At 35.3% G+C, this 26,971-nt stretch overlaps 1 protein-coding gene across 3 annotated transcripts in view; it reads right to left on the reverse strand.

The window, feature by feature from the left end:
• The window catches only part of ZPBP (zona pellucida binding protein), a 109,291-nt gene that overhangs the window by 19,673 nt on the left and 62,647 nt on the right, over nt 1–26,971 (reverse strand). For all 3 annotated transcript variants that reach the window (XR_004302535.1, XM_032430479.1, XM_032430480.1), the window contains exon 7: nt 20,218–20,395. Coding sequence is in view for 2 of the 3 variants with exons in the window: in XM_032430479.1 (XP_032286370.1) it covers nt 20,218–20,395 (178 nt within the window). In the remaining variant the exon portion in view is untranslated. The remainder of the gene's footprint in view (nt 1–20,217; nt 20,396–26,971) is intronic.

Consider the following 26,971-nt stretch of genomic DNA (forward strand, 5'->3'; position numbering starts at 1 on the left):
TGAGCCCAAACAAAGCAAATTACAGAAGTTAAGGAAGACAATGTGTATTCATGCAAACCAATACTGTCATTATTGATTACTGCAATAAAAAAGTTAAAAGTCAAACATCCTGACTTGGGATATAAATACCAAATTCTGATAACAGATATATCTGAGCCAAAAGGAAAGACAATGGACTGTGGAGGCTTAATTTATAGGAGGTTTCAACTGTTTTGTATTTAAATTGCTTTAAATCTTAGAATATGAAGTGACAATATAAAATGTTTTGAATAGATGACATACTTGTTTATTTGCTGGAATGATATATGTACATACTTCTTTACAATATCATTTTCTGTATTTCTAAATGTTTGAAATATACCATTATATAAAAGAGATTTGTTTCCAAACAGCCATAATAAATCTCTGCCCCCCACACACACCTTCCCCCCAAAAGCAAAACCAAACAAAAATAAATGTGTGGGTACAGACAGCGTCAGTGAAGAATTAAACACGAGAAAACTATATAAATTTTACCCAAACTATTCAGAGAAAGCAAGAAGAGGGAATGATTGTGATTCATTTTTTAAACAGCAGTGCCCTAATACTAAAATTTTATAAATATTTACAAAAGTAGACTGAAGTCTCTCATGATTATAGATACAAAAATCCGTAACTGTTAGCATATAAAACCCAGTGATACGCAGAAGTTATAAATGATCACTTGTAGTTTACATTAGCTTATGAAGGTCAGTTCAACATCTGTGTATCCATCAATGCATCATAAAATATAACAGATGAAAATATATAGGATTATCTCAACAGTGTGTAAAAAACATGACAAAACTCAATCTCATTCATAATCAAAAATAAAAATAAACAGGGACTAGAAGACAATCTCCTTCATCAATCAATGGCACCTCTGAAAAGCCTCCAACTAGTATCACACCTAATTGGGAAAGCCTGTGGGTCGTGACAAGGGGAAGAGGAAAAAGATGCCAACTCCCACCACTTCTGTTGAGCCCTTTTCTGAACGTGCCAGCCAGACCAACGGGGCAATAAAAACAAAGGGGATGGAAACTAATTTAAAAAGTGAGACTGTCTTTATTCTTATGTGACATGATTAAGTATGAAAAAAAATCCTAAAAATAAAAAACTCAGCACAGTAACTGTGTTTATCAAGGCCACATTAGACAAAGTTAGTATTGCTAGAAGAAAACAGGAAAAATGCTTTATGAATTTGGAGTAAGCAGAAATTTCCTATTTAACACAATTTAACACAATATCTTTGGGCCATTAAGAAAAAAATTGAGAAACTTAGTTTTATCAAAATTAGAACTTCTGATATTTGAAAGATACCATTCAGAAAGTTGACAGAGAATATACATGGACTTATTTCCAGAAAATATAAATAAACCTTTATAAGTCAATGTTTAGAAGAAAAATAACCTGATAAAAGGGAAGAGGAAAATATCTGAACAACAATTCACAAAAGAATATGTATGAGTGCTCACAGAGAACATACGAAGATACTTGGTACCATTAGTTGTATGGTAACTGCAAGGTATACTACAAATGAGATCGTACTATACTCTGATTGAGATGGTTAAATGTGAAAAATGGACAATATCAGGACTGCAAGAATGTGAAACAAGTAGAAATCTCATACAGTGCTGATGGGTGTGAAAATCATCCAACCAAAATTCTATAAACTTTGGGAGTTTCTTAACAGGTTACACATACCTTACCATATTACCCTACACCTTAACGCTCATGTAATTTTACCCAAGAGAAAAATATGTAACTCCACACAAAAACTCACACAGAAATGTTCATACAAGCTTTATTTACAATAGCCAAAACTAGAAACAACCCAAATGCCTATGAAGAGTTGAATGTATGAACAGTTACATTTATTAAGTAGTTGTGAGTGATTATGAAGTGGCGTAAGGGAACAATCAGGGAAATAGAAATTTCTTTATTTTCATAGTGGTATTGGTTAAATCATGAATAGACATGTCAGAACTCACTGAACTGTGCAATTTAAATGTTTACACTAAAATTAAAATGTGTGCATTTATGACACCTTAATAAAGTTGATTAAAAAATATTTTCCTGAGGCACCCAAGCGGCTCCGTTTGTTAAGTGTCTGACTCTTGATTTGGGCTCAAGTCATGATCTCAGGGTTGTGAGATCGTGTCCTGCATCAGTCCCCACGCTGGGCATGGAGGCTGCCTGAGATTCTCTCTCTCCCTCTACCTCTCCCACCTGCTCGTGCACTCTCTCTCTCTCAAATATATATATATTCCCCACAAATAAAGCTCCCAGCCCAAATAGTTTCATTGGTGAATTCTATGAAATACTTGAGGAAAAAATACTATTATTACATATACATACATGAACATATGTATCATATATACACACATTTATATACATAATACATATATATCATATATATGTATATATATATGATTTTTCAGAATACATAGAAAGAACATTGCCAATTTGTTTTTAATGGCTGGCATATTCATGACTGCTAAAACTGAGAAAGAAATTATAATAAGATACATAATATAAATCACACAATTCCTTAAAATATTAGCACATTAAATCCAACAATATGTAATGATGAAGTGGAGTTTGCCCAAGGAATGTAAAGTTCAATAAATATTTTTAAAGATTAAATATAATTCATTGTTTTATTTTAATGCAGAAAAGCAGTTGACAAAATCCAATTCTCATCCATAATAACTCATAAACTAAGAATAAATAGGAATTTCTTAATCTGATAAAGGACATGCAAAAAACAAACGATACAGCTAGCATTATACTTCAAGGTGAAATGCTGCATATTTTCTTTCTAAGATCAGAAACAAGATAAGTATATTTACTCTCATAATTTATATTAAATATTTACTCAAGGCCCCTGCAACAGGAAAGAAGAAACGGGGTACAAAGATCGACAGGCATGAGTAATACTTTATTTGCTAACCCATATGATTGTTTACATAGCAAATCAGAGGGGTCTATAAATTATCTGCTATAAGTAAGTTTAGTAGGTCATAGGAAATAAATCCTACATACAAAATAAATTTATATTTGTTTTTTAACAAACAATTGAAAATTAAATTAAAAAATCCTATTTAAAAGAGAGTAAAAAATGTGTAAGGCATTCTCACCAAAAATGACAAAATACTGATGAGAAATTTAAGAAGCCCTAAAGAAACAGATACCTTCACACCGGTTTCCATAATAGCTATAGCAATTCACATTCCTGCCAAGAGTACACAAGAGTCTCTTTTTTCCATATCCTCACCAACACTTGTTATCTCATCTTCTTGTCTTATTGATAATAACGTGATGATATCTCATTGTGGTTTTGATTTTCATTTCCCTGGTGATTAGTGATTTTGAGTACCTTTCCATATACCTGTTGGCCGTCGGCATGTCTTCTGGAGAAATGTCTATTCAGGTCATTTGCCTGTTTTTTAATTGGATTACTTGTTTTTATGCTATTGAGTTGTAGGAGTTCCTTATATATTTGGGGGATTAAGCCCTTATCAGATACATGGTTTGCAAATATTTAGTCAAAATATGGAAACAACCTAAATGCCCATCCACGAATAAAAGAATAAAGAAAATGTGATTTATATATACAATGGAATATTATCCAGCCTTAACAAAGAAGGAAATTCTGCCATTCATGTCAACGTGGATGAACCTGGAGGACATTATGCTAAGTGAAATAAAGCAGACACAGCAAGACAAATAATGCATGATTTCACTTACATGCAGAATCTAAAATAGTCAAACTCAAAGGAGCAGACGGTAGAATGGTGGTTGCCAGGGGCTGGTAGGAGGGAGAAATGATGACATATTATAGTTTCAGTTATGCAGGATGAATTAATTTCTAGAGATCAAAATACAGCAATGTAACTATAATTAATAATATTGAATTGCATACTTGAAATTTACTGAAGGGACAGATAGTAAGTGATCTCACACACACACAAATGGTACCTATGTGAGATAATGGGAGGTGATGGGTATGTTAATTAGCTTGACTGTGGCAATTATTTCACAGTGTATACATATATTAAAACATCAAGTTGTATGTCTTATATACAATTTTGTCATTTATACCACAATAATGATGAAAAAATAAAATAGCTCATGAATACAAAGCCACGTTCTCTCCAAGTCATAATTCTATTAGGCTTACTAAAAATAGAAATTGGCCACGCTGCTTCTAAAATGTATATGGAGGGGCGCCTGGGTGGCTCAGTCGGTTAAGCAGCTGCCTTCGGCTCAGGTCATGATTCCAGGGCCCTGGGATCGAGTTCCGCATCGGGCTCCCTGCTCAGCAGAGAGCCTGCTTCTCCCTCTCCCTCTGCCTGCCACTCTGCCTACTTGTGCTCTCTCTCTGTCAAATAAAGAAATTTAAAAAAATCTTTAAATAAAAATAAAAATAAAATAAAATGTATATGGAAATACAAAGGACTTTTCCAAAGGTGGCAAACACAATATACTCCATCCTAAACATTCTTAAATTGTGACCTCATTGAGCAGTAGAGTCTGTGTCACCTCCCTTTGAACTTGAGTAGACCTTTGTGAGTATGGCAAAAGTGACACAAAATGACTTCTGAGGCTAGTCATAAAACACACAGCTTTCCATTGTCTTCGTAGGACATGAGCTTTTAGATTCCACTGCCATACTATGAAGTAATAGTCCCCAGTGCTAATGTAGAGCTGGTTTTAGTGCATATTACCATGAGTCAGTATGGAAACCCTCATGAATGATAGGCATATGGCCAGAGTCAAGAGAAAATTGTTACTATAGCAGGGAATAATTAGCCTAGACTGAACTCTGGTTCAGCCTAATAAACCTTAAAAGCAAGATCAGAAATGGTCAGTTTCCAAACAACTTATCTGTGTGTGCCAGAACAAAATTCACTAATAAAAAAACCCCACAGAAATACAAAAATATTCAACAAGCAACAAGACATGCACAACGTCTGGCATTCAGTGAAAAATCAACTATATGAGAGGCAAGAAAATATGACTCATAATAAAAACAAAAATAAATTAATTGCCATCTCCTCTGAACAACCATGTGAGAACCAGTAGAAAACAACATTAAAACAATTAATATAACAATATTCCAAGAAGTTCAAAACTTAATGCATGGAAGATTAAAAAGCGTTTAAGTTATCTGGAGGTTAAAACCAAGATGTGTGGATGGGTTAGCCCTGGTGATGGGTATTAAAGAGGGCACGTTTCATGGAGCACTGGGCATTATACGCAAACAATGAATCATGGAACACTACATCAAAAACTAATAATGTAATGTACGGTGATTAACATAACATAATAAAAAAAAAACAAAGACAAGATGTGTGAGATGAAAAAGTACACGGGGTAAGCTTAATGGTCTATGCAACTCTGCCAAAGAAAATATGAGTAAGTGTGAAGAGATGACAATAGGAACTCCAAAATAAAACACACAGAAAACTTCCTCTATGAAGAGATCAACAAAAAGCTGAGAACTTTAGCCATCAGGAAATGACAGATGTTGGCGAGGATGCAGAGAAAGGGGACCCCTTTTACTCCATTGGTGGGAATGAAACCTGGTGCAGCCACTCTGGAGAACAGTTAGGAGGTTCCTCAAGAAGTTAAAAATACAGCTACCCTATGACCCAGCAATTGCACTACTAGGTATTTACCCCAAAGATACAAACGAAGTGATCCGAAAGGGGTACCTGCACCCCAATGTTCATAGCAGCAATGTCCACAATAGCCCAACTGTGGAAAGAACTCAACTGTCCACTGGCAGATGAACAGATAAAGAAGATGTGGTACACACACACACACACACACACACAGAGGAATATTACTCAGCCATCAAAAAGAATGAAATCTTACCATTTGCAATGACATGGATGGAACTGGAGGGTATTATGCTAAGTGAAATAAGTCAGTCAGAGAAAGACAATTATCATATGGTTTCGTTCCTATGTGGAATTTAAAAAACAAAACAGACGATTATAGGGGAAGGGGGAGAATAAAATAAGACAAAATCAGAGAGGGAGACAAACCATAAGAGACTCTTAACTCTAGGAAACAAACTGAGGATTGCTGAAGGGGAGGTTGGTGGGGGGATGTGGTAACTGGGTAATGGACATTAAGGAGGGCACGTGCTGTAATGAGCACTGGGTGTTATATGCAATTGATGAATAACTGAACTCTATATCTGAAACTAATGGTACGCTATATGTTAATTATTTGAATTCAAATAAAATAAGATAAAAAAAGCTGTGAGAAAATGTCAGTCAAGCTCACAGGCTTTTAACTGGAATCTCTAAAGGAGAAGGGGTTAATAAAAACTATTTGAATAAATAAAGCAGAACAATTTTCTGAATTTGAAGAGCACCGAGTGTCCACAGACCCAATAACCTCAAAGCCAGACTCCAAGCACAAGAATCACCGAGGTCCATGACATGTATGTTCCTCACAAGCAGGGATAAAGAGAAACTCTTTAAAGGATCCTCAGAAAAACAGAGGTGACAGCAGACTTCCCATTGGAAGCAATTCAAGTTAGAACACAAGGGGCAACACTGGAAAATGTATAAAGAACAGAAAAACTGTCAACCTAGATTTCCATATTCAGTAAACGAAATAGCTCAAATGAAGAAAAAGAAAGATTTGTTTCGGAAATCAAGAAGATGAAGTGTTTTCAGTAGCAGAGTCACACCAGAATAAATAAATAAAATCCTTCAGGTCACTGTTAAACAACTGCAGATAGACGTGGGTCTACCTGAAGAATGAACACCACTAGAAATGGTAATTACATGGATAAATACATGAGATTTTCTTATTATTTACATCCCCATAAAAGATAATCAGCTAATAAAAATAATAACAATGTGGTGTGAGATTTGTGATATACATAAAACTAAAGTGGATGTTGGGGCCCAGTCAGTTAAGCATCCAACTCTTGATTTTGGCTCAGGTCATGATCTCAGGGTCAGGATATCGAACCTGCATCAGGCCCCATGCTCAGCAGGGCATCTGCTTAGGAATCTCTCTCTCCCCCTCTCCCTCTGCCCTGCCCTGTACACTGATGCACGCGTGCTTTCTCTCTCTCACACGCGCACATACACACACTCTCTAAAATAAATAAATAAATCTATTAAAAAAAAAAAAAAACACCTAAAATGGATGTCAAGAGTAGCGCAAAGGTCAGGAGAAGAGAAATGGAATTATACTATGTAAGATGGTTACAGTTTATGTGAAATGGTATAGTATTAAAGGTATACTGCAATAAATTAATGATATACATTACAAGCCTAAGCAACCTCTAAAATAAAAACACACAGACCTGTACTTAATAAGTAAACAGCAAGATTAATGCAATCATAAACGATGTTCAATTGATTTAATCAAACGAAGAAAAAGAGAAGGAAAAAAAAGGAAAAATAAGATGGGAAAGAGAAAACAGTGAGATGATACCCTTAAACCTAACAATATCTATTGTCACATTAAATTGGGTTTAAAGATCCCAAATAAAAGGTAGATATTGTCAAATTAGATGTTTTTATATGTTGCCTAAATAAATACATCTTAATTACAGAGACAAATTTAAAGTAAGGAAATAGTAAATGATATAGCACAGCATGTGTACTGGTCAGTTTTATGTGTCAACTTGGCTAAGTACTACTTGCTAGTTATTCAGTCAAATGCTCATCTCGGCATTGCTGTTAAGGTATTGTGTAGATGTGGTTAACATTTACGGTCAGTTGACTTTACTGAAGGTGATACCCTGGTGGGACTGCTCTACTCAGTTAAAAGGTCTAGGAGCAGAACTGAGGCTCCCCTTTCCAGCGGGCCCGCCCTGTGGGCTTTGAAATTGTTTAGCTAGCTATCAAAATCACATAAGCCAATTTCTTACAATAAATCTCTAAATATGTAATATATATCTTACTGATTTTATTCTCTGGTGGAAACTTAACTGATAAACCATATTAACACTAATTAAAAGAAATCTTTATTACTTATTTGGCAATGTTAACATTAGGCAAACTACTAGCCAGAGGAAAGACCATTATAAGGAATTATTTTATAATGATAAGGTTGTTAACATAAACAGGAGGATATAATACCCTTAACCATTTATGCACCAAATAGCAGAACTTCAAAAGAAGTGAAAAAAAACACTGAGGGAACTATAAAAAGAAATACATAATTCAATCACTTTAGTAAGAAAGGTAAATACTCCTCTCGAAATAATTAATTAAAAAATAGAAAATCAGTAAGGATATAGGAAATTCAAATAACATCAACAACCAAACTGATGTATTTGCTATTTAAAGAAGAACATTCTACCCAATGAGGGAAAAATACATATTTTTTTTTAAGATTTGATCTATTTATTTGACAGAGACAGAGTGAGTGAGAGAAAAAGAGAGAGAGAGAATGAGCAGGGGGAAAGGAAGAAGCAGACTCTCTGCTGAGCCCGATGCGCGGCTCAATCCCAGGACCCTGAGATCATGACCTCAGCCGAAGGCAGATGCTTAACCAATTGAGCCACCAAGGCATCCCATCTCATCATGTACACGAGATCCTACATACGACTATCAGCTAATTTCTCAGCAGAAATCTTTTAGGCCAGAAGAAAGTGGCATGATATACTTAAAGAGCTGAAAGAAAAAAAAAGTCACCTGAAAATGCTATATCTGGTAATAATGCCCTTCAAAAATGAGGCAGAAATTAAGCTATTCTCAGATAAAGAAAAGCTGCGGGAGTTCATTACCACTACACCTGCCCTAAAGGAAATGTTAAAGGGAGTCCTGCTGGTAGAAATGAAAGAATGCTAGACAGTAACTCAAAGCCAGGTGACCATTCAAGATCTTTGGTAAAGGTAAATACATAAGGAGTATAAATGTGGGTATTATTACTATTTTGATTTGTAATCACTTTTTTATTTTCCAAAGGATTTAGGAGACAAATGCATAAAAATAATTATAATCTCTGTTTTGGGGCACACAATTTGGGACACAAATAATTTAAGGGGGGTGTAGAGCTTTTATAGTTGAATAAATTTAAGTTGGTATAGTTAAAATTAGACTGTTATAAACGTTAGGTTGTCATATGTCAGGCCTATTGTAACCACAGAGAAAATAGCTTTGCTATACATACAAAGGAAATAAGGGAATCAAAAAGTGTCACTATAATAAATCAACTAAACAGAAAAGAAGGTATGAATGGAAGATATAAGGAACAAAAAAGTTTTAAGAAATACAGACAACAAATCTTAAAAAAACTGAAGTCCTTCCTTATAAGTAATAACTTTAAATGTAAGTGGATTAACCTCTTTAATCAAAAGATAGATACCGACAGAGTAGATAATAAAAAATGATGTGACTTCATGTTATCCATGAGACCCAAACGGACCTAAGATGCGGAGAGGCTCAAAGTGAAAAAAACCGAAAAAGTTACAATGTGCAAATAATAACCAAAAGAGAGTTGGGGTGGATATCCTAGTATCAGACAAGATGGACTTTCAGACAAAAACTGTTACAAAATAAAAGGATGGGACATTACATATTGATGAAAGACAATTCAGTTCATCATGAAGATACAACAATTATAAACATATATGCACTGCACCTAACAAGAGAGTCCCAAAATATATAAAGCAAAATGACAGAACTGAAGGGAAAAAGAGTTATACAATATAGTGACTTGAAAACTCCACTTTTAATAGTAACTAAACAAAACATCAATACAGGGCTTGAACAAAACTATAAACCAACAGGACTTAAGAGACATACACAGAAGCCTACACCAGAATAGCTAAATACACATTTTTATCAATTGCACATAGGACATTCTCCAGGACAGACCATATGTTGGGTGACAAAAAAAGTCTTAATACATTTTAAAAGATTGAAATCAATGAAGTATCTTTTCTGATCCCAACAGAATAAAGCTAGAAATGAGTAAATTAAGAACACTGGAAAATTCACAAATACCTGGAAATCAAACAATATATTATTAAAATGTATCGATTAATAAACACAAAGGAAATAAATACCATGAGACAAATAAAAATGAAAACACAATATACCAAAACTTATGGGATGCAGGAAAATACGGGCTAAGAGTGTTACTTATAACCCCTAACACATACAACGAAAAAGAAGCAGGATCTCAAATTAATAAACTAGCTTAAGGAACTAGGAAAAGTGGAATAAAACTGAGCACAAAGCCAGCAGAACGAAGGAAATAATAAAGCTTAAAGGTGAGGTTAATACATATATTATACACATATTACATATTATACAATAGAGAAAAATCAAAAAAAGATCCCCCAAATTGACCACTTCAGGTAGACTAAGATTGAATGAGAGAAGACTCGAAACACTAAAATCACAATATTAGTGAATGTAGGAACATTACTACTGATTTTACACATTATACAAATCATATTATGAATAATATTACAGCAACAAACTGAATAACCTAGATGAAATGGGCAAATTTCTAGAAACACATAATCTACTAAAAATGACACATGAAGAATTAAAAAATCCAAATAGACCTATAACTGGTAAAACAGTGGATCAAAAATCTGCCCCTAAGGAATAGCCTAGGATCAGATGGCTTCACTGGTGAATTCTACCAAAGCCTAAACAAGAAGTAACACAAATTCTTTTTTCAAACTCATCCAAAAGTTTGCAGATGAGGGAAGACCTCCTAACTAATTCTATAAGGCTAGCATTACCCTGATATCAAAGCCAGACAAAGACACTACAAGAAAAATACAGTCCAATATCCCTTATGAGTATAGATGCAAAAGTTCTCAACAAAATACAAGGAACCAAACTCAGCAACACATTAAAGGACTATACACCATGACCAAGTGGGTTTTATTCCCAGAATGCAAGAATGATTCAATATATGAAAACTTGATCAATGTAATACACCAAATTAACAGAATAAAGGGAGGAAAAAACCCAACACATGCTCATCTCAACAGATACAGAAAAGAATATTTTCCCAATGTCAACATTCATTCATGACAAAAATAATCAACTATGAATGGAAGAAAAGTTCCTAAAACATGTTGAAGGCTATACATGAAAGACTCACGGCTAACATCATATTCAACAATGAAAGACTGAAGCTTCCCCCCTCCAAGATCAAAATCAACATAGACATCCACATTTGCCATTAATACTCAACATACTGGAAGTTCTAGACACAGTAATCTGGTAAGAAAAAGAAATAAAAGAAATCCAATTGAAAGTGAAGAATAAAATTATTTCTGTTCACAGATATGATCTTATGACTCTGAAAAAAAACCCCTATGAATCCAATAAACAAATTCAGCAAAGTTGCACCATATTAAGTCAATATACTCAAACAGTCACATTTCTAAAATCAGCAATGAACAATTCAAGAGGAAATTTTAAAAATCATTTACAATAGCATCAAAAAGAATAAAATGTTCAGAAATAAATTTAAGCAAGGAGGGAGAAGACCTGTACAATGACAACTACACAACACTGATGGAAGTAATTAAAGAAGACATAAATAATTGGAAAGACATCTGTATTAATTGGACTAGATGACTTAATATCATTAAGGTAAAAATTCTAATACTATTCAAAGCAATCTATAGATTCAATGCAATCCCTATCAGATAAAATTCCAATTGTGTGGGGTTTTTTTCAGAACAAAACAAAACAAAACAAAAAAACACCATCCTAAAATCCATATAGAAACTCAAGTATCTACAAGTAACTAGAAAATCTTGAAAAAGAAAGAGGAAATTGGAGGAATCACACTTCCTGATTTCAAAACTTATTACAAAGTTGGGGCATCTGGGTGGCTCATTTGGTTAAGTGTCCGACTCTTGATTTAGGTTCGGGTCATGATCTCTGAGTCGTGGGATGCAGCCCCATGTTGGGCTCCACACTGGGATCTGCGCTGGGTGTAGAGCCTGCTTGGGAGTCTCTCCCTTAGCCCCTCCCCTGCTCTCTTTAAAAAAACAAAAACAAACAAATACCTTATTACAAAGCTACAGTTATCAAAACAGTGTGGCATAAACACAGACACACAGACCAATGGAACAGAAGAGAAATCCCAGAAACAAACCTTCCCATACATGGTCAACTGATGTTTAACAAGAAAGCCAAGACCATTCCATGAGTAAAGTACAGTTTTTTTAAACAAATGATTCTGGGAAACTGAATATCCACATGCAAGTGAGTGACACTGGACCCTCACCTTACACCATCTACAAAATCAATTCCCAGAGGCCCCACCACCACACTGGGGATTAGGTTTCAGCCTCTGAATTTTGGGGGGGATACAAACATTCAGTCTACAGCAATAAGTTTGGTGAACAGTATCCCAAAAAGCTCTGTATATTTTTCTAACTTTTCTGAAGTCTACTATTACATCAAAATAAAAAGTTCTAAAACTATCAAGCACCTAGATATAAACAGAAGTAAAATATTTGTAAGACCTCTGAGAACAATTATAATTGGGACACATTTAAATAAAGATGTAAAGGAAGACTTTTTTAAATGAAGATGCACAAACATATATCCATAAGCACACAGGCATGCACACACGCAAATTAATTAACTGGAAGATACAATATTGGTAGTGTGGCCACTCTCCCAAACAGATTTACAGGTTCAGTGAAGTCACAATCGAAATCCAATAGCCATTTTTGTAGAACTTGACAAAGTGACTGAAAAATTTAAGTGAGAGGCATGGCCTCATAATGCACAAGGACTTGCCTTATCAGAAATCAAAACTCTTGAAGTTACACTAATTGGTGAAGAGATAGATCAGTATTACAATGAAAAAAGAGAGTGCTCAGAAACATATCTACCTACACAAATACAAGTGAGCACTGAGTAAGGCATGAACTTTTCAGTGAATGGGCCTGAGAAACTAGGCATTCTATATGAAACAAAACCAGACTGCAACTTTACATAATACAAAACAATCCAACGGAGAGAAGCCATACCACCTACTCTTGCTTAAATATGAGTCACACTTCATTCCTTCCGTCCTCCTCAAGCTTTTACAACCCATGAATAATTTTTTTTTTCTTGTGCCTCTTAAACATGCTAAATCTACCCACGTTCTCTATGGCCATGGCCAGTAGTGAGTTATTAAGCATGCTATGCTAAGTCTGGCCTTTGTATGAGTTTTCTCTCTGCCAGGAAAACTCAGTTCACAGATCTCTGCATGACCTGCTTCTTACCACACAGGGCTCAACTCAAGAGTCACTTTTTGAGTGAAGTCTTCCTTGAAATCCAATTAATGTAGGCTTTTAGTCCTCCGTCCAAACCCTACTTACTCTCCCTGATGGTCAGTCGCATTTGAACCCACAGCCTGGTGCATTTCCCACCCTTCTCTGCCCTGTTCTAGGTCTCTTAGAACTGACATCAACAGCCTCCATCACACACGGGTCCCTTCCCTTTGTGTCTGGCCAAAGAGAGGCTCCATTAGAGGACACAGGGCAGGGCATCTGCTGCCCTCTTGCTCGCTGCGGGTTCTCTGGAGTTACTGCCTCGTCATACGCCCGCAGCCCGCACCGGGCAGCCCGTCTCCTGCACCGGCCCTTGCAAGCTCCTGCATCTTCTCATCCTTCCAGCCTGGGGATGGAAGAGGCTTCAGGGTGTTGCAGTCCCGGGCGCCTCAGCGTACCTCACTGGCGCCCTTCACCCGGCCCAAACCTCTGACAATGGCACTTTTATTAAATGCTATTCAAAATACTAGCAAGTAGGCCTCTGTTTTCCGTTTGGACCTGACTGATACACTAGAGCATATCACATCACCTTGCTGAAAATTTTTACTGTGCCTATCGCCCCGTGCAATGATTTTATTCACTCCTCTGTTTGAGTTGTTTGACCTGATAAAGTTAAACAACAGAGAAGGAACTTTTTAGGTCAATCAACGTATCCCTAGGGCTTTACACTTAGTAATAAGTACCATATATATTTCTGGATTCTAACACATTTCTGGTTGGATAAAACATAAAATGATGCCATTATTGTAATAAAGGTATTTATGAGTTGCTGAAAGATAAGTAGGAATTGGCTCATCGAGGGTAGAGCAAGTTATGCTATGAAGCCAGGGTTTTATCACTGAAGGTTTTGAAGTGAAGAAATGAAGGGATTACATGTGGAGTTTAGAAGTACAACTGAGAGCAATGTGAGGTACGGACTGAAGAAGAGAAGAGGGATGGCAGTTAGGAGGAGAACGTAATTGTTCTAGGCACACACACAACATGGAATTCAAAGTAGATGATTATAACAGGAACAGAGACGAGGAAATAAATTTGGGAGAAAGACCCAAAGGAGTGTGTAGGGGAGCAGTGAGGGAGAAAGAAAGAAAGGAAAAGGGAGGAAAACCATGTGGAGTGTTGTCTAGTTCACGAGCCTCGAGTGGGAGGGTGTGAGCCCCCGCAGCACGCAGTGACATGAGGGACCCAGGCCACGTATGGCTTTAAAATTCTGCTTTTTACTGTTTGGGAAGTGATGCTCAGAGTCCAATACAAGAAGTTCCAACAAGTCTGTAATTACACCTCTACTGTGAGAGAGGTTAAGATAGGGACTATTTTAATCTGAAATAAAATAACACACCAAAAAATATCCAAGTCAAACTGCTCACTTTTTAAAAAGTAGTAGTCACATTTCTGTAAATTTATATAAGGAAATAACAAAATATAAAAGCTGATTAAGTATAATTGTAAATCACCTTTAATACAGTAGTAAAAATAGGAAATAATCTAAAAGGTCAACATAAACAAAATGCTGAAACATAGTTTTTATTGTTAGCTGTTTTAAATAAATAAAACTAGTACGAAGACAGCAGATTAATACAGAACTATGTTTATAACTTAATGGTTAACAGAAAATAAGTCATAATAATTTCATTATTCCCACTAAACCATTACTAATAGCTCTATTAAAATTATAAATTTATGAAGACAAAGATCAAGTGACACTACACAGAAATGATAAGTTTGAATTATTAAAGAAAAAAAAAACCCTTGTAAACTTTTTTTCTTCACAGTGCCTTTAACAATGCTGTTCAAGCTTTAGGGGAAAATTTAATATTTTCACATTTTATTATGAAATATAACCCATGGAGAGAAAAAACAAGACATAAATATACAATATGATGAACATTTGCATAGAAACCTGTCTAGAAACAGTGTAGGCCATAACACAGAAAACTGGCATTCCCCCAAAATTCCTCCTGTGCCCCTCCAATCACACTCCCTTCCGCCCCTCCAGAAGCCAACACTCTTCTGTCATGTGCTACTCATTTCCTTGGATTGCATTACAGTTTTAGCACTCATGAATAAATCTAACAGAGGTTAGCTATGCCTCAATTACGTGGATTCTGTGGTGGTTCACTTCTTTCCGAGAAGCTGTGTTTATAAAATGTATCCATATGATTATGATCCCCACTCATTCATTCACTGTCATTCCTGTAAAGCATTCCATTGTATGAACAGATCACTGTTTCTTCATGTGTTTTACCATTAATGGACATGTGGGTTGTCTCTGGTTTGGGGCTATTAGGAAATATGCAAAGATGAAATCTCCCTAAGAGTCAATGCTAGTCCCACAGTGTGTGCACCGCACATTTACTGCACGGCCAAGCTGTGTTCCAAAGTGGCTGGGTCTCCACTCAGGCAGGCAGGCTGTGGCTGGCTGCTCCCGGGGGGGCTCTGCACCCTTTTCAACACCTAGTTGGGTCATGACTGTTTATTTTCTGCCAATTTCACAGTTGTGCAGTAGGATCTCATTCTGTTTTTAATTTCCATTTCTCCAATTACAAAAAGTTTGAACATATTTTCACATATCCACTGATCATCCGGAATTACTCTTTTGTGAAGTACACTTGTTCAAATCTTTTCCCATTTTTAAAAATTGTTTTGGCTTTTTAAAAAAATGTTTTTTATAGGTTCTTTATATGTTCTGGGTACTAGTCTTTTGTTGGTTATATCCACTACAAATAATTTTCTCATTCTGTGGATTATCTTTTCTCTCTCTGCATTATCTTGATAAACAGAAGTACTTAATTTAGTAGAAAAAAATACCAGTCATTTTTTATTAAGGTTAGTGATTTTTGTGTTTTGGGAAATGGTTTTTCTGATCCTAAAGACATGATGATATTTTCCCACATTATATTCTAAAATATTTACAGTTTTTCTTTATGTGTTTATGTCTATAACACATCTGGAGGTGATTTTTTTGACTGGGTCCAATTTCATTGTTTTTCTATATGGCTTGGCATTCCAGTATTACCTCTCTGACAATATTTGTTTTACATATTTAAAACCTATGTTATTTTTTAAGTATTCACAAATTTAGTAATAATATATAATCTTCTTTCGTAGATTTATCCTTTTATCATCATGTAATGCCCTCTGTGTATATGGTGAGACTTCTTGCCTTCAATTGTGTTTGGTCAATATCAGCTTTTTTTAATCATTATTTTTCTTGGTTTTTGGATTTAAAATTAAAACAAAGGTTGAGGGTTTGCATGTCTGAGCAAAATAAATTTCAGAGTCTAAAAGATCTTATTAAAAACAACTCTACCTACCAAACAATTCACTTTCACTGCATAAAGTATAAAGCTACACAAGGACTTTATTACTAAAATCACCTCATTAATAAAATCATCTCAAGATGTTTAAATACTCTAACCTGTAACCTAATTATTTCTGACCACTCACACAGACACTGTATCACTATCAAAGAGCTCCTTGCTTGAGTCTTCCTGGGATTCCCAAAAGTTTGAATGTACAACAGCAAATCTTAAGTATAAAGAAAGCAACAGAAATTAACAATATTGCATAAACTATTACTGAACTATACATTCGATCCTCAAAATCCATGAAAAATAATGTTGCCCCTGTAGAAGGAAAGTTATCTTATCTAGGCACTGCCTTATCAATGCTACTATTCAAGCACTTCCCTGAGGTGTTACCATACAAACACGAACAGGCAAGCATTTTACCAGCTACTGCCACTCCCACGCTAACACTCAGGAATCTCTAACTTCCACATGCATCAGAATCACCTAGAAAGCTTGTGACAGATGTAGATGTCTGCTTCCCATACCTTGATTTATTTTTGAAAAAAATCTTTGGGTAATTTTGGTACACATCAGAGTTTTAAAACCACTGCCATAATTTTAAGAGGAAGAAAAAGAAGGTGACGTGGGATATTATGTCAAAAAATGTTATTTAACCTACAAGTGGTTTTTTTTTGAGGTGATAAGAATAAAATGAAGATAAAAATCAAGACATGCAGAGTTTTACAGAAATAACAGAAACTACAGAAATTACCAGGAAATCATATTTCAGAATCTGTGTTTTAAAAAAATTCTATCAGAAAACAATATAATGCTCTAGCTGGTCTTTGGTTTTGTATTATCTTTACGATATAATTTATGAAATTATGAGACATCTATAATTCAAAATTTAATTAGAATCTTCTTTTTCAGTGCCAAAATGATTGACAAAATCATGCATATAATAAGCAATACTAAATGTGAAATTAGAGAAGTATTTTACAGTGAAAATTAATTTAAAATGCTAAACAAATTAGAAATGAGGAAGAACACAGGTAGAAGTGTTAAGTCTCCACTAGTTTATCAGCAAGCAATCTTTACCTGTCATCTACAAGTAAAATTGCATGAGTAAAGTAAGACATCAAAAAGAGAAGAAAACACCCACTGCTCACTTCACTGACTGCTGAGAAAGTAAATAACCTTCTCTCATATAATGAACATTCATGTCCCAATCAATCTCCTTTGTTAAACATAAACTCGTAGTGTCTTCGTTCTGGAAATAAGTGGTTTTACGAAATACCTCATGTGTTTTATTTGCTTCTTTCTAGTATTCCATTTTATACTCAAATGAAGTTCATTTAATATGTTAATTTTGTCTTGTAACTAGTGTTTTATACTGCCTTTCAATTCAAAGAATGATTTACATGTCTTTTTGAGTAGTATGTGCTCTCTCAAAATTTTGGAGTGAAGGCCTTGTGTAATATAGACAAAAACCACCGTATATGATGGTCACACTAGACTGCGTTCTGTTCAAAAAGCAAGCTCAGTCTCGCTTCGTTTGTCTAACAGACGATAACAGCACAAAGGTAATTCTAAATTATTTACTGTATGATGGCATAAGATGAAATTTAGCAAATTTCTAGTTAATAAGTATATACCGAGCAATGATAATGACCCTATAAAATTCAAAAAATAAATTTATTTCTGTCCTCTACTCAAAGATATGACTCCTGCTGCCACACTGAAGTTGAGCTATTCCACTTTGCTCTCTAAGGCCCGCTAAGCCCACAGCTCTTCTGATACTACTCCTCTAGCCCAGGTTATGCAAAACTCTCCCAGAAACCTGATGCCCCTTCCAGCCCCAGCTTGGAGAGTAACTGCTACCCCTGCATCTTCAAAGTTCTACCTCAAGTCCAACATCACCTGGAAGGCGATATCTCAACCACACCCCCTGAGACCCAAGCCATCTGTAACTCCGTTTCCTTAATATCATCTCCTTTTCACTCTCTTTCCTGTGGCTTATCAGACCTCTTGTTCCCTAACTGTTCCATGGATGCATCTCCCCTGTCTCTAAACTCTGTGGGCAGAGGCCATGTTTCTGGGAGAGCAAAATAGGAGGCAGAAAATATTTTTGAGATTTGTAAGTTTCATCACATACTCCCCATGGGGTCTGTTGTCAGGAGTAAAATAACTGCTTAATAACTTCATCAAACAGTACAATGCATAACAAACTGAATGTTACAATTACATGGTAAAATGAGAAAATCTGACAACTGTATTATTACCCAAAATTTTATAAATGCAAAAACATTTTAGTACTAAAATTTTTGTGCTTCTCAGAGATTGAACCCTATTATTTCACTTGAAAGAGGTATGCTTAACTATTTCAAAATTCTTGGAATTAATGAGATACAAACATTTAAACTTTTTTACTTTATCTTAGGTCTTTATTAAGTGAAAATATAAATTCATTTAATAGACAGCTAAACTACCAGGTTCTGGTTTCACTGTTTGGTTTTCCAGGCTTTCTTCATCATTATCTGTGCTCTGAAGTGATCTACATAATCACAGATCATCAAAATAGTTACAAAGTTGACCTGTGTAAGTGTTTTGTTTGTTTCATCTGTGTCATATTTCCTAAGTTTTCAAGTACATTTTGTCAAATTTCATATCCTTTAACAAAAAACTAAGTCAGAAAAAAAACCTAGAAGTAAAATCTAGCCAATTAAATAAAGCAAAGCAAAAGAATATTTAGTGCTCTATTATATGAAAAGGATTTTTTATAATTTAAGATTGTAGAAAGAGAGAAGAAAAAAACAATCAGAAGACTGAATGATAATGGTACTAATTTATTGATGTTGATATTAGAAAGCCCTTTAAAACTGAAGATTCGGGGGGGGGGATGGGGTAGCCGGGTGATGGGTATTAAGGAGGGCAGGTGTTGTCACGAGCACTGGGTGTCATATGCAACTAATGAATCACTGAACACTACATCAAAAATTATACTATACAGTGGCTAACTGAACATAATAAAAAAATAAAATAAAATAAAACTGAAGATTATTTGCCTTATTCAACTTTTGAAAACAGAAATTCAAAGACATTGAATCCATGAATTTACTCATCCTAAACAGCCTTAGAACTCTTCTATTATAAGGAAAAGACAGATGAAAGCCAGAGAGCGCTCAGACCCCTTAGAGCTAGAATCAAAAGTCAGAAAAAACAACTGGTAATAAAACAATTCATATACTTAATTTACAAAAGGGTAAAACTATACCTAGTCTATACTATACAAATGTAAACTCATCAATAAAACAATCATTACGCTCCTGTTAGGGTAAGTAGCTCTAACTGACTCACACCTATTCTCTGCATTTCCTCCCAGAGATCTGCCTAACACTACAACCCCTTTACTGTAATATTAAATACAAAGGCTGAAATTAAGCCAGCTTTTTTTCTTTTAGATCTTCAGATTCACATAGTCTTTTCAAACACTGCTTTAAATAAGCTAGAGATGTATCTAAATGATAGTAAAAATAAATAATAGGCATTCACTTAGGTATCATGAAAAGAAGTGCATTTTCATAAATATAAACCATGAAATTACAGTTCATTACATACCACAGCATTCAGGACATTTTGGATGTTTCAGGATATTCATTCCATACCCTGGAAAGCAGCGATTAATCCAAACCATCTGGAGAGTACCTTCAATATAGTATATTTCAGGCAATGGCTCTGCACGTCTGCCTAGAACTTCTACTTGTTGATTAAAAAATCTCTCTATAAGATTTTTAGCCTAAAATTGAAATACGAGAAAATTATTATCAGAAATAAATGTAATTATAGAACAAATAACGGTGCTTATGTACTTAGAAGCAGTGAAAACAAATTTTTGAGGTCCTTACTTATTCTTATATTCAATGTATATAAAACATGTAAAATTAAAAGATGTCACCTATAAACATCAAATTTCCAAATGTACTTCAAATACAACACAAAGAAACCATTCAGATACATAACCAACATTTTGGTCCTTTTGGATTTTGATAATATATGGATGGGCATATGAGCAAAATCAAAATAGCTCTTTGAAATTAAACATACTCTAAGAAATGTACTCCATGTGCTTAAAAACACATATTTTAAGTAACTTTAAAAGCATATCCCTTAAAAAGGAATACCCTCCACTCTTTCCACAAAGAAAAATTAGGTTTAAAAACAAGAGGAAATGGGGCGCCTGGGTGGCTCAGTCATTAAGCGTCTGCCTTCGGCTCAAGTCATGATCCCAGGATCCTGGGATTGAGCCCCGCATCAGGCTCCCTGCTCCGCAGGAAGCCTGCTTCTCCCTCTCCCACTCCTCCTGCTTGTGTTGCCTCTCTTGCTGTCTCTCTCTGTCAAATAAAAAAAATCTTTAAAAAAAAATTAAAAATTAAAAAGATTTTTAAAAAAACAAGAGGAAGTACAGCAAATGTTAAAATTTCCAGCTCTGTGCTCCCAAAATTAAATTTATAAAATAATTAAGGCATCATTCTGATCTAGAACTAATTACCTTTCTACTTGTAGTAATTATTCTGGCTTGACTCCTAAAATTAACAAGAGGCTTATGATTTTCAGTGTTAAAGCATGAGGTAAGGCCACGAGTTCAAACCCTCTACAAGCCAGTTAGTTCTCCTCAATTTTACCGTTCTAACTTCTAATGCAGTGAGGAACATTAATGTATGGACTAATGCCGATCTGTAGCCACTAAAGATATACTTCAACTTACTGATTTCTTCAAATGTCTTGCAAATTACACTCCTTGCATGAAAATTGTAAGTAAATTATAAGTGCAAATGTTCTTCAATATATTGCATTTAAAGTAAATATACAACTCTTATTCTATTAGTCAATTACTCACCACCTTTTTATAGTTTAAATGGTTTGCTTTTGCTTTTGATTAATCTTGGTAAACTTGTTGGGATTTATTTGGACAAACACATAAATTTTGGTTAAGAAAGTACTTAAGAATTAATTTGATATAAATCTGCTCTCTAATTAACCATATTTAAATGCCAGGCCATAATTAAAAGTTTCAGGAGACACAATCATAATCACTTAGCTTCCAAATAAATAAATAAATAAATAAATCAAAGATGCTGGATATGGGAAAACCTGATAGGAACAAAAATGATCATATAAATCAGATTCCTGTTTTTTATTTTCCCTCTAAAGAGAATAAGGATAGATCTCTTGACAAAAATAAAAAGAAGGCAAAAAACTGCTAAATCATTCAATTTTTTATATTTAGTATGTTTATGGTTGACATGGGGTTAATTATTTGTACCAAAGGGTGAAACTGACAAATTCTCTGAGTTGGGTAAGAATTATGGATTTTAATGTAAAACATTTTTGACCAATTTGGATGATATAAGAACAAATCATAATTACAGAAACTCTCCATAAATTAATTATCTGGTCTAAGATATAAAGAATTAATCTGACTGAATAAACATCAGAGTTCCTGGCCCATGCTACTCCTCCCTTCACCACCCCCCAGAATACTTCTAAGAATGATTAAGTATCTATGGAAGGAATACATTCTACAACGACTGGTCATTAATCAGAGGACCGGAACAAGAAGCTATTACCATTTCAACAATGAGCAGCCTGTAAAATATATGAATTCTGTAAGTGACAGGTTGAATAGCTTATTTTAAATACCACAATCTGCTCCACTGACCATGCCAAGTTAGGTAATGAAGAAAGGTGACTGGAAGGGCTTTTATATTTGTCGCACATTTGTCCAACAAGCTTAGAAGGTGATAACTACCTAACATCACGGGAGTTCTACAACAGGCAACAGATATCATACGCTATGCAAGACCACAGTCCAACCAGAGCTCCACTATCCACTGGGGGAGAGCTAGTATCTACCAGGTAGGTGTTACAGATATTACACCCATAAGTTAGAGTCCTCTAGAAATCTTTAGTTAGCACCTATATTTGGAAATCTCTGGGGAAAGTAACTATGGTCATCAAATGGGGATGGAATTAAGAAACAAGGAGACAGAAGCTTAAAGGTATCTTGGATGAAATGGAAAGAACTGTGAGTTTGCATAGAAAAGACCAGTGATACTGGTGCTCAGGGAGCAAAAGAAAGAAAGGATATCACATCTCATAAGAGAAGGTCCCAAAGGAGAACTATAAAAAGTGATTGAACAGAAACATAAAGCTGTCATTCGCATGGTGGGAACACTGTAACGTGGATACTATACACACATGCCAGTGAACTGGGCACAGAACTATGAGATAAAGCTCGGTTTCTTTCTTCCTTTCCTTTTTTTCCCTTTTTTTTTTTTTTTTTTTTGGATAAAGCTCAGTTTCAAAGCAGAACCAAAGCAAGAGGAGGAAAATAAAAGCTTATGTAACAGTTTAAATTCTATGAAAGTTGGAATCCATTTCGGAGGTACATACTGAATCCTAGCACTTCAGAACAGGAAAATTTAACTTTGCACTGTGGAGATTACTTCAATCCTGAAGCAAAAGACAAAAGAGTCTACTCTTCACTCAGCAATGTCTCTGCAGTGGTAGTTGTTCTACAAGAATTAGAAAAACTAGAAAAACTAGGCTCTTAAGAAGGACTAAAGGCAAACTGTAATTTGTGTTTTGAAATTATTAGAGATTTAAACAGTTATATTAAAAAGTTTTAAAGTAGCATATTTCTAATTGAAAAAAGCAAGCCACAGGCAGTGGGAGTACGAAAAGGACATTTAAAAATACAGGAAAAGATTTCCATTTCCAACCATATGGTATAGTAGGTGTCCTGAAATATGCTCCTGCTACAAATCACCTCACTGAACATAAGAGGATAAAGACTTTGTGTCGCTGTATTTCAACAACGAGAGGGAATGAGAACAGAAAGGAAGACAGGAAGAGAGAGAGAGAGAGAGAGAGAGAAAGAGGGGCTAAAAACAAGAACTACAAATATAATCATAGCTAAATTCCTAATTCATTGCACACCAATCCTAGTATTCCAGAATGTTCTAATTTACCCCCCAGATAAGGGGGAAAAGCCTTAAATCTGTTAAAAACAAACAAACAAACAAAAAAACTCTAAGTAAAACAATGACCCAAGCAAAAAACTTCAGTCACAAAGGGGAAATCACAAGAAAGCCTCTCCATCAAAGCTGGGGAAGGAACGGGGCTGAGAGGGGAAGATGGAGTGGAGGGACGGGGAAAGCACAGACTCCTCTGTGAATTCCTACACAATAATTTGCTTTCAAGAGGGAGGAAGATGGTGCTTATTCCCACTGGCCTGACATCTAAGTGCACTGCTTTAGGGAGAAGAGAAAGGTGACCCTGAGGGTGGCTGTCGTGTCTCTGCAGGTACACGGAAGGAGCACAACCATGAAATAGCTCTTTAGAGGGAGGCAGAGAAGCGGAGCTGGCACACAAAGCCCTGGCAGTCCAGGGCACTGCCCTAGGGAAAAGGACTGAGTTGCGTTTAACACTTGCTGTGGTTCTCAGCACCCCGCGTGGCTCTATGGGATTGAGAGAAGGAATACAACTCTAAGACATTCCCCCACCCAGGAAAGAACTAGCAGAATTAAGCAAGTGCATCCACAGAGAAGGTTTGAGGGACTCCCCACCCTACCCTACAAAATTCCTACTCTAGCCATTCCCTCCTAAAGCAAGAGCATAAAGACTGGAAGAAGTGACAATTTCTTTAAATGTGCAGACACCAATCAAGGCTACCAGGATCAAAAAGGAATCAGGGAAATATGACACCAGAAAAAAAACAAACAAAAAAAGCTCCAAAAGCAGACTAAAAGGATATAAATATCTATGAATTGCCTAACAAAGAAGTCAAAATAATCTTAAAGAAGCTCCATAAGCTACAAGAAAACACAGACAGATAATCAACAAAATCAGGAAAATAATACATGAACAAAATGAAAAGTCCAACGAAGAGATAAAAACCATAAAAAAGGACCAAACAAATGTCTGGTATGAAGAATATAATGAATGAACTGAAAAATTCAGTAGAGAGCTTCAAAGGCAGACTCAATCAAGCAGAAAAAAGAATCTGTGAACTCAAAGACAGATCATTTGAAATTATCCTATCAGAGAAGAGAAAAGAAAAAAAGAGTAAAGAAAGCCTTACAGGTCTTACTGACATCAACTAAGTCAACACATGCATTATGGAGGTCCCATAAGCAAGAGAAACACAAAGAAATAGAAAGCTAATTTAAAGAAGTAATACCAAAGAACTTCCTAAACTTGGGAAAAGAAACAGACATCCAGATTCATGAAGCTTAAAGAATCCCAAACGAGTTGCACAAAAGGGACTACCAAGGACACCAAGAAACCTTATAACTAAATTGTTAAAATTCACAAAGACTGAATTATGAAAGCAGCTGGAGAAAAGCAACCAATCAAACAAAGGGTACCCCCCTCCTTATGATACTATCAGTATATTTCTCAGTAGAAACCTTGCTGGCCAGAAAAGTGTGTAATAATTCACTTAAAGTGCAGAAAGAAAAAGAAACTACCAACCAAGAATACTATACCCATCAAAACTGCCCTTAAAAATGAAGATTTAAAAAAAAAAAAAAAATGAAGGAGAGCTAAGAACTTTCCCCGGCAAACAAAAACTGAAGGAGTTTGATACCACCAGAAGTCCCAACATCTGTGAGACCACTGCCTTACAAAAAGTGTTAGAGAGTTCATCAAGATGAAATAAAAGGATGCTAAATAGCAACATTAAAAAAAATGAAAATACAGGGATGCCTGGGTGGTGCAGACAGTTAAGCATCTGACTCTTGGTTTTGGCTCAGGTTGTGATCTCAGGGTCATGGGATAAAGTCCCGCATAGAGCTCTGTGCTCAGTGCAGAGTGTGCTTAAAAATTCTCTCTCCCGGGCCACCTGGGTGGCTCAGTCATTAAGCGTCTGCCTTCGGCTCAGGTCATGATCCCAGGGTCCTGGGATAAAGCCCTGCATCGGGCTCCCTGCTCAGTGGGAAGCCAGCTTCTCCCTCTCCCACTCCCCCTGCTTGTGTTCCCTCTCTCACTATATCTCTCTGTCAAATAAATAAATAAAATCTTTAAAAAAAATTCTCTCTCCCTCTCCCTCCCCACTTCCCCCCCCATTCTCACCTGCTCACTCTCTCTCTAAAATAAATAAATCTTAAAAAAAAAAAATGGAAGTATAAATCTCACTCGTAAATGTAAATATATGTGCAAATACAAAATAATGTAACACTATAGGGGTGACACAGAAATCATTAATTAAAGCTAGTATAAAAGTTAAAGACATAAGTATTAACAATAAATGTAACCATAATGGATGCACACTATAAAAGATGTGAATTGTGAAATCAGTAACAAAGTGTGGGGGGGATATAAAAATGTAGATTTTTCATGTGCAGTTAAGTTATCCACTTAAAATAGACTGATAAATATAAGATTTATATATAAGCTTCACGATAACCACAAAGGAAATAGCTAAAGAAAGGAATCAAAACATACCAATACAAAAAAATCAGCAAATAACAAAGGAAGACAGCACCAGAGGAAGAGAGTAATAAACTACATAGCAGACAAAAATCAATTAACAAACTGGAAAGAGTAAGCCCTTACGTAACAATAATTACTTTAACTGTAAACAGATTACAGCCCCCTTGTCAAAAAACACAGAGCGGCTTAATGGATAAAACAAGACCCAACTCTATGCTGTGTACAAGAAAGTGACTTTAGATTTAAGGAAACTCACAGGCTGAAAGTGTAGGATGAAAAAAGATCTGCAGATGAAAACCAGAGCAAGGATGCTATACTTACATCTGGAAAAAATCACCTCGACACAGTAAAAAAAAAACTGTCATAAAAAACAAAGAAAGTCATTATGTAATGATTAAAGAGTCAATTCAACAGAACAATATAATAATTATAAATATATCTGCATCAAACATAGAGTATATAAACATATAATGCAAACCCTGACAGAACTGAAGAAAAAAATGACATCAATATAATAATACTAGGACACTTTAATACTCCAATTTCAATAATGGATAGAATATTTAGACATAAAATCAGTAAGGAACCACCAGACTTGAACAACACTACACACCAAATGGACTTAACAGAAATACAGAACTTTCCACAAATAGTCATGTTTATAGACACATTATTCATAAGAGCCAAAAGGTGAAAAGTAACCCATTCTGTCTATCAATGGATGAATGGATAACGAAACTTGGCATTTACATATATGGAATGTTATGCAGCCTTTTAAAAGGAAGAAAATTCTAAGACATGGTACAATATGAATGAACCTTGAGGACATTAAGTGAAATAAGCCAATTACAGAAAGACAATTACTATATGATTCCAC

This window comes from Phoca vitulina, unplaced genomic scaffold, assembly GCF_004348235.1.
Source record: "Phoca vitulina isolate PV1807 unplaced genomic scaffold, GSC_HSeal_1.0 scaffold44, whole genome shotgun sequence".
Classification (NCBI taxonomy): Eukaryota; Metazoa; Chordata; class Mammalia; order Carnivora; family Phocidae; genus Phoca; species Phoca vitulina.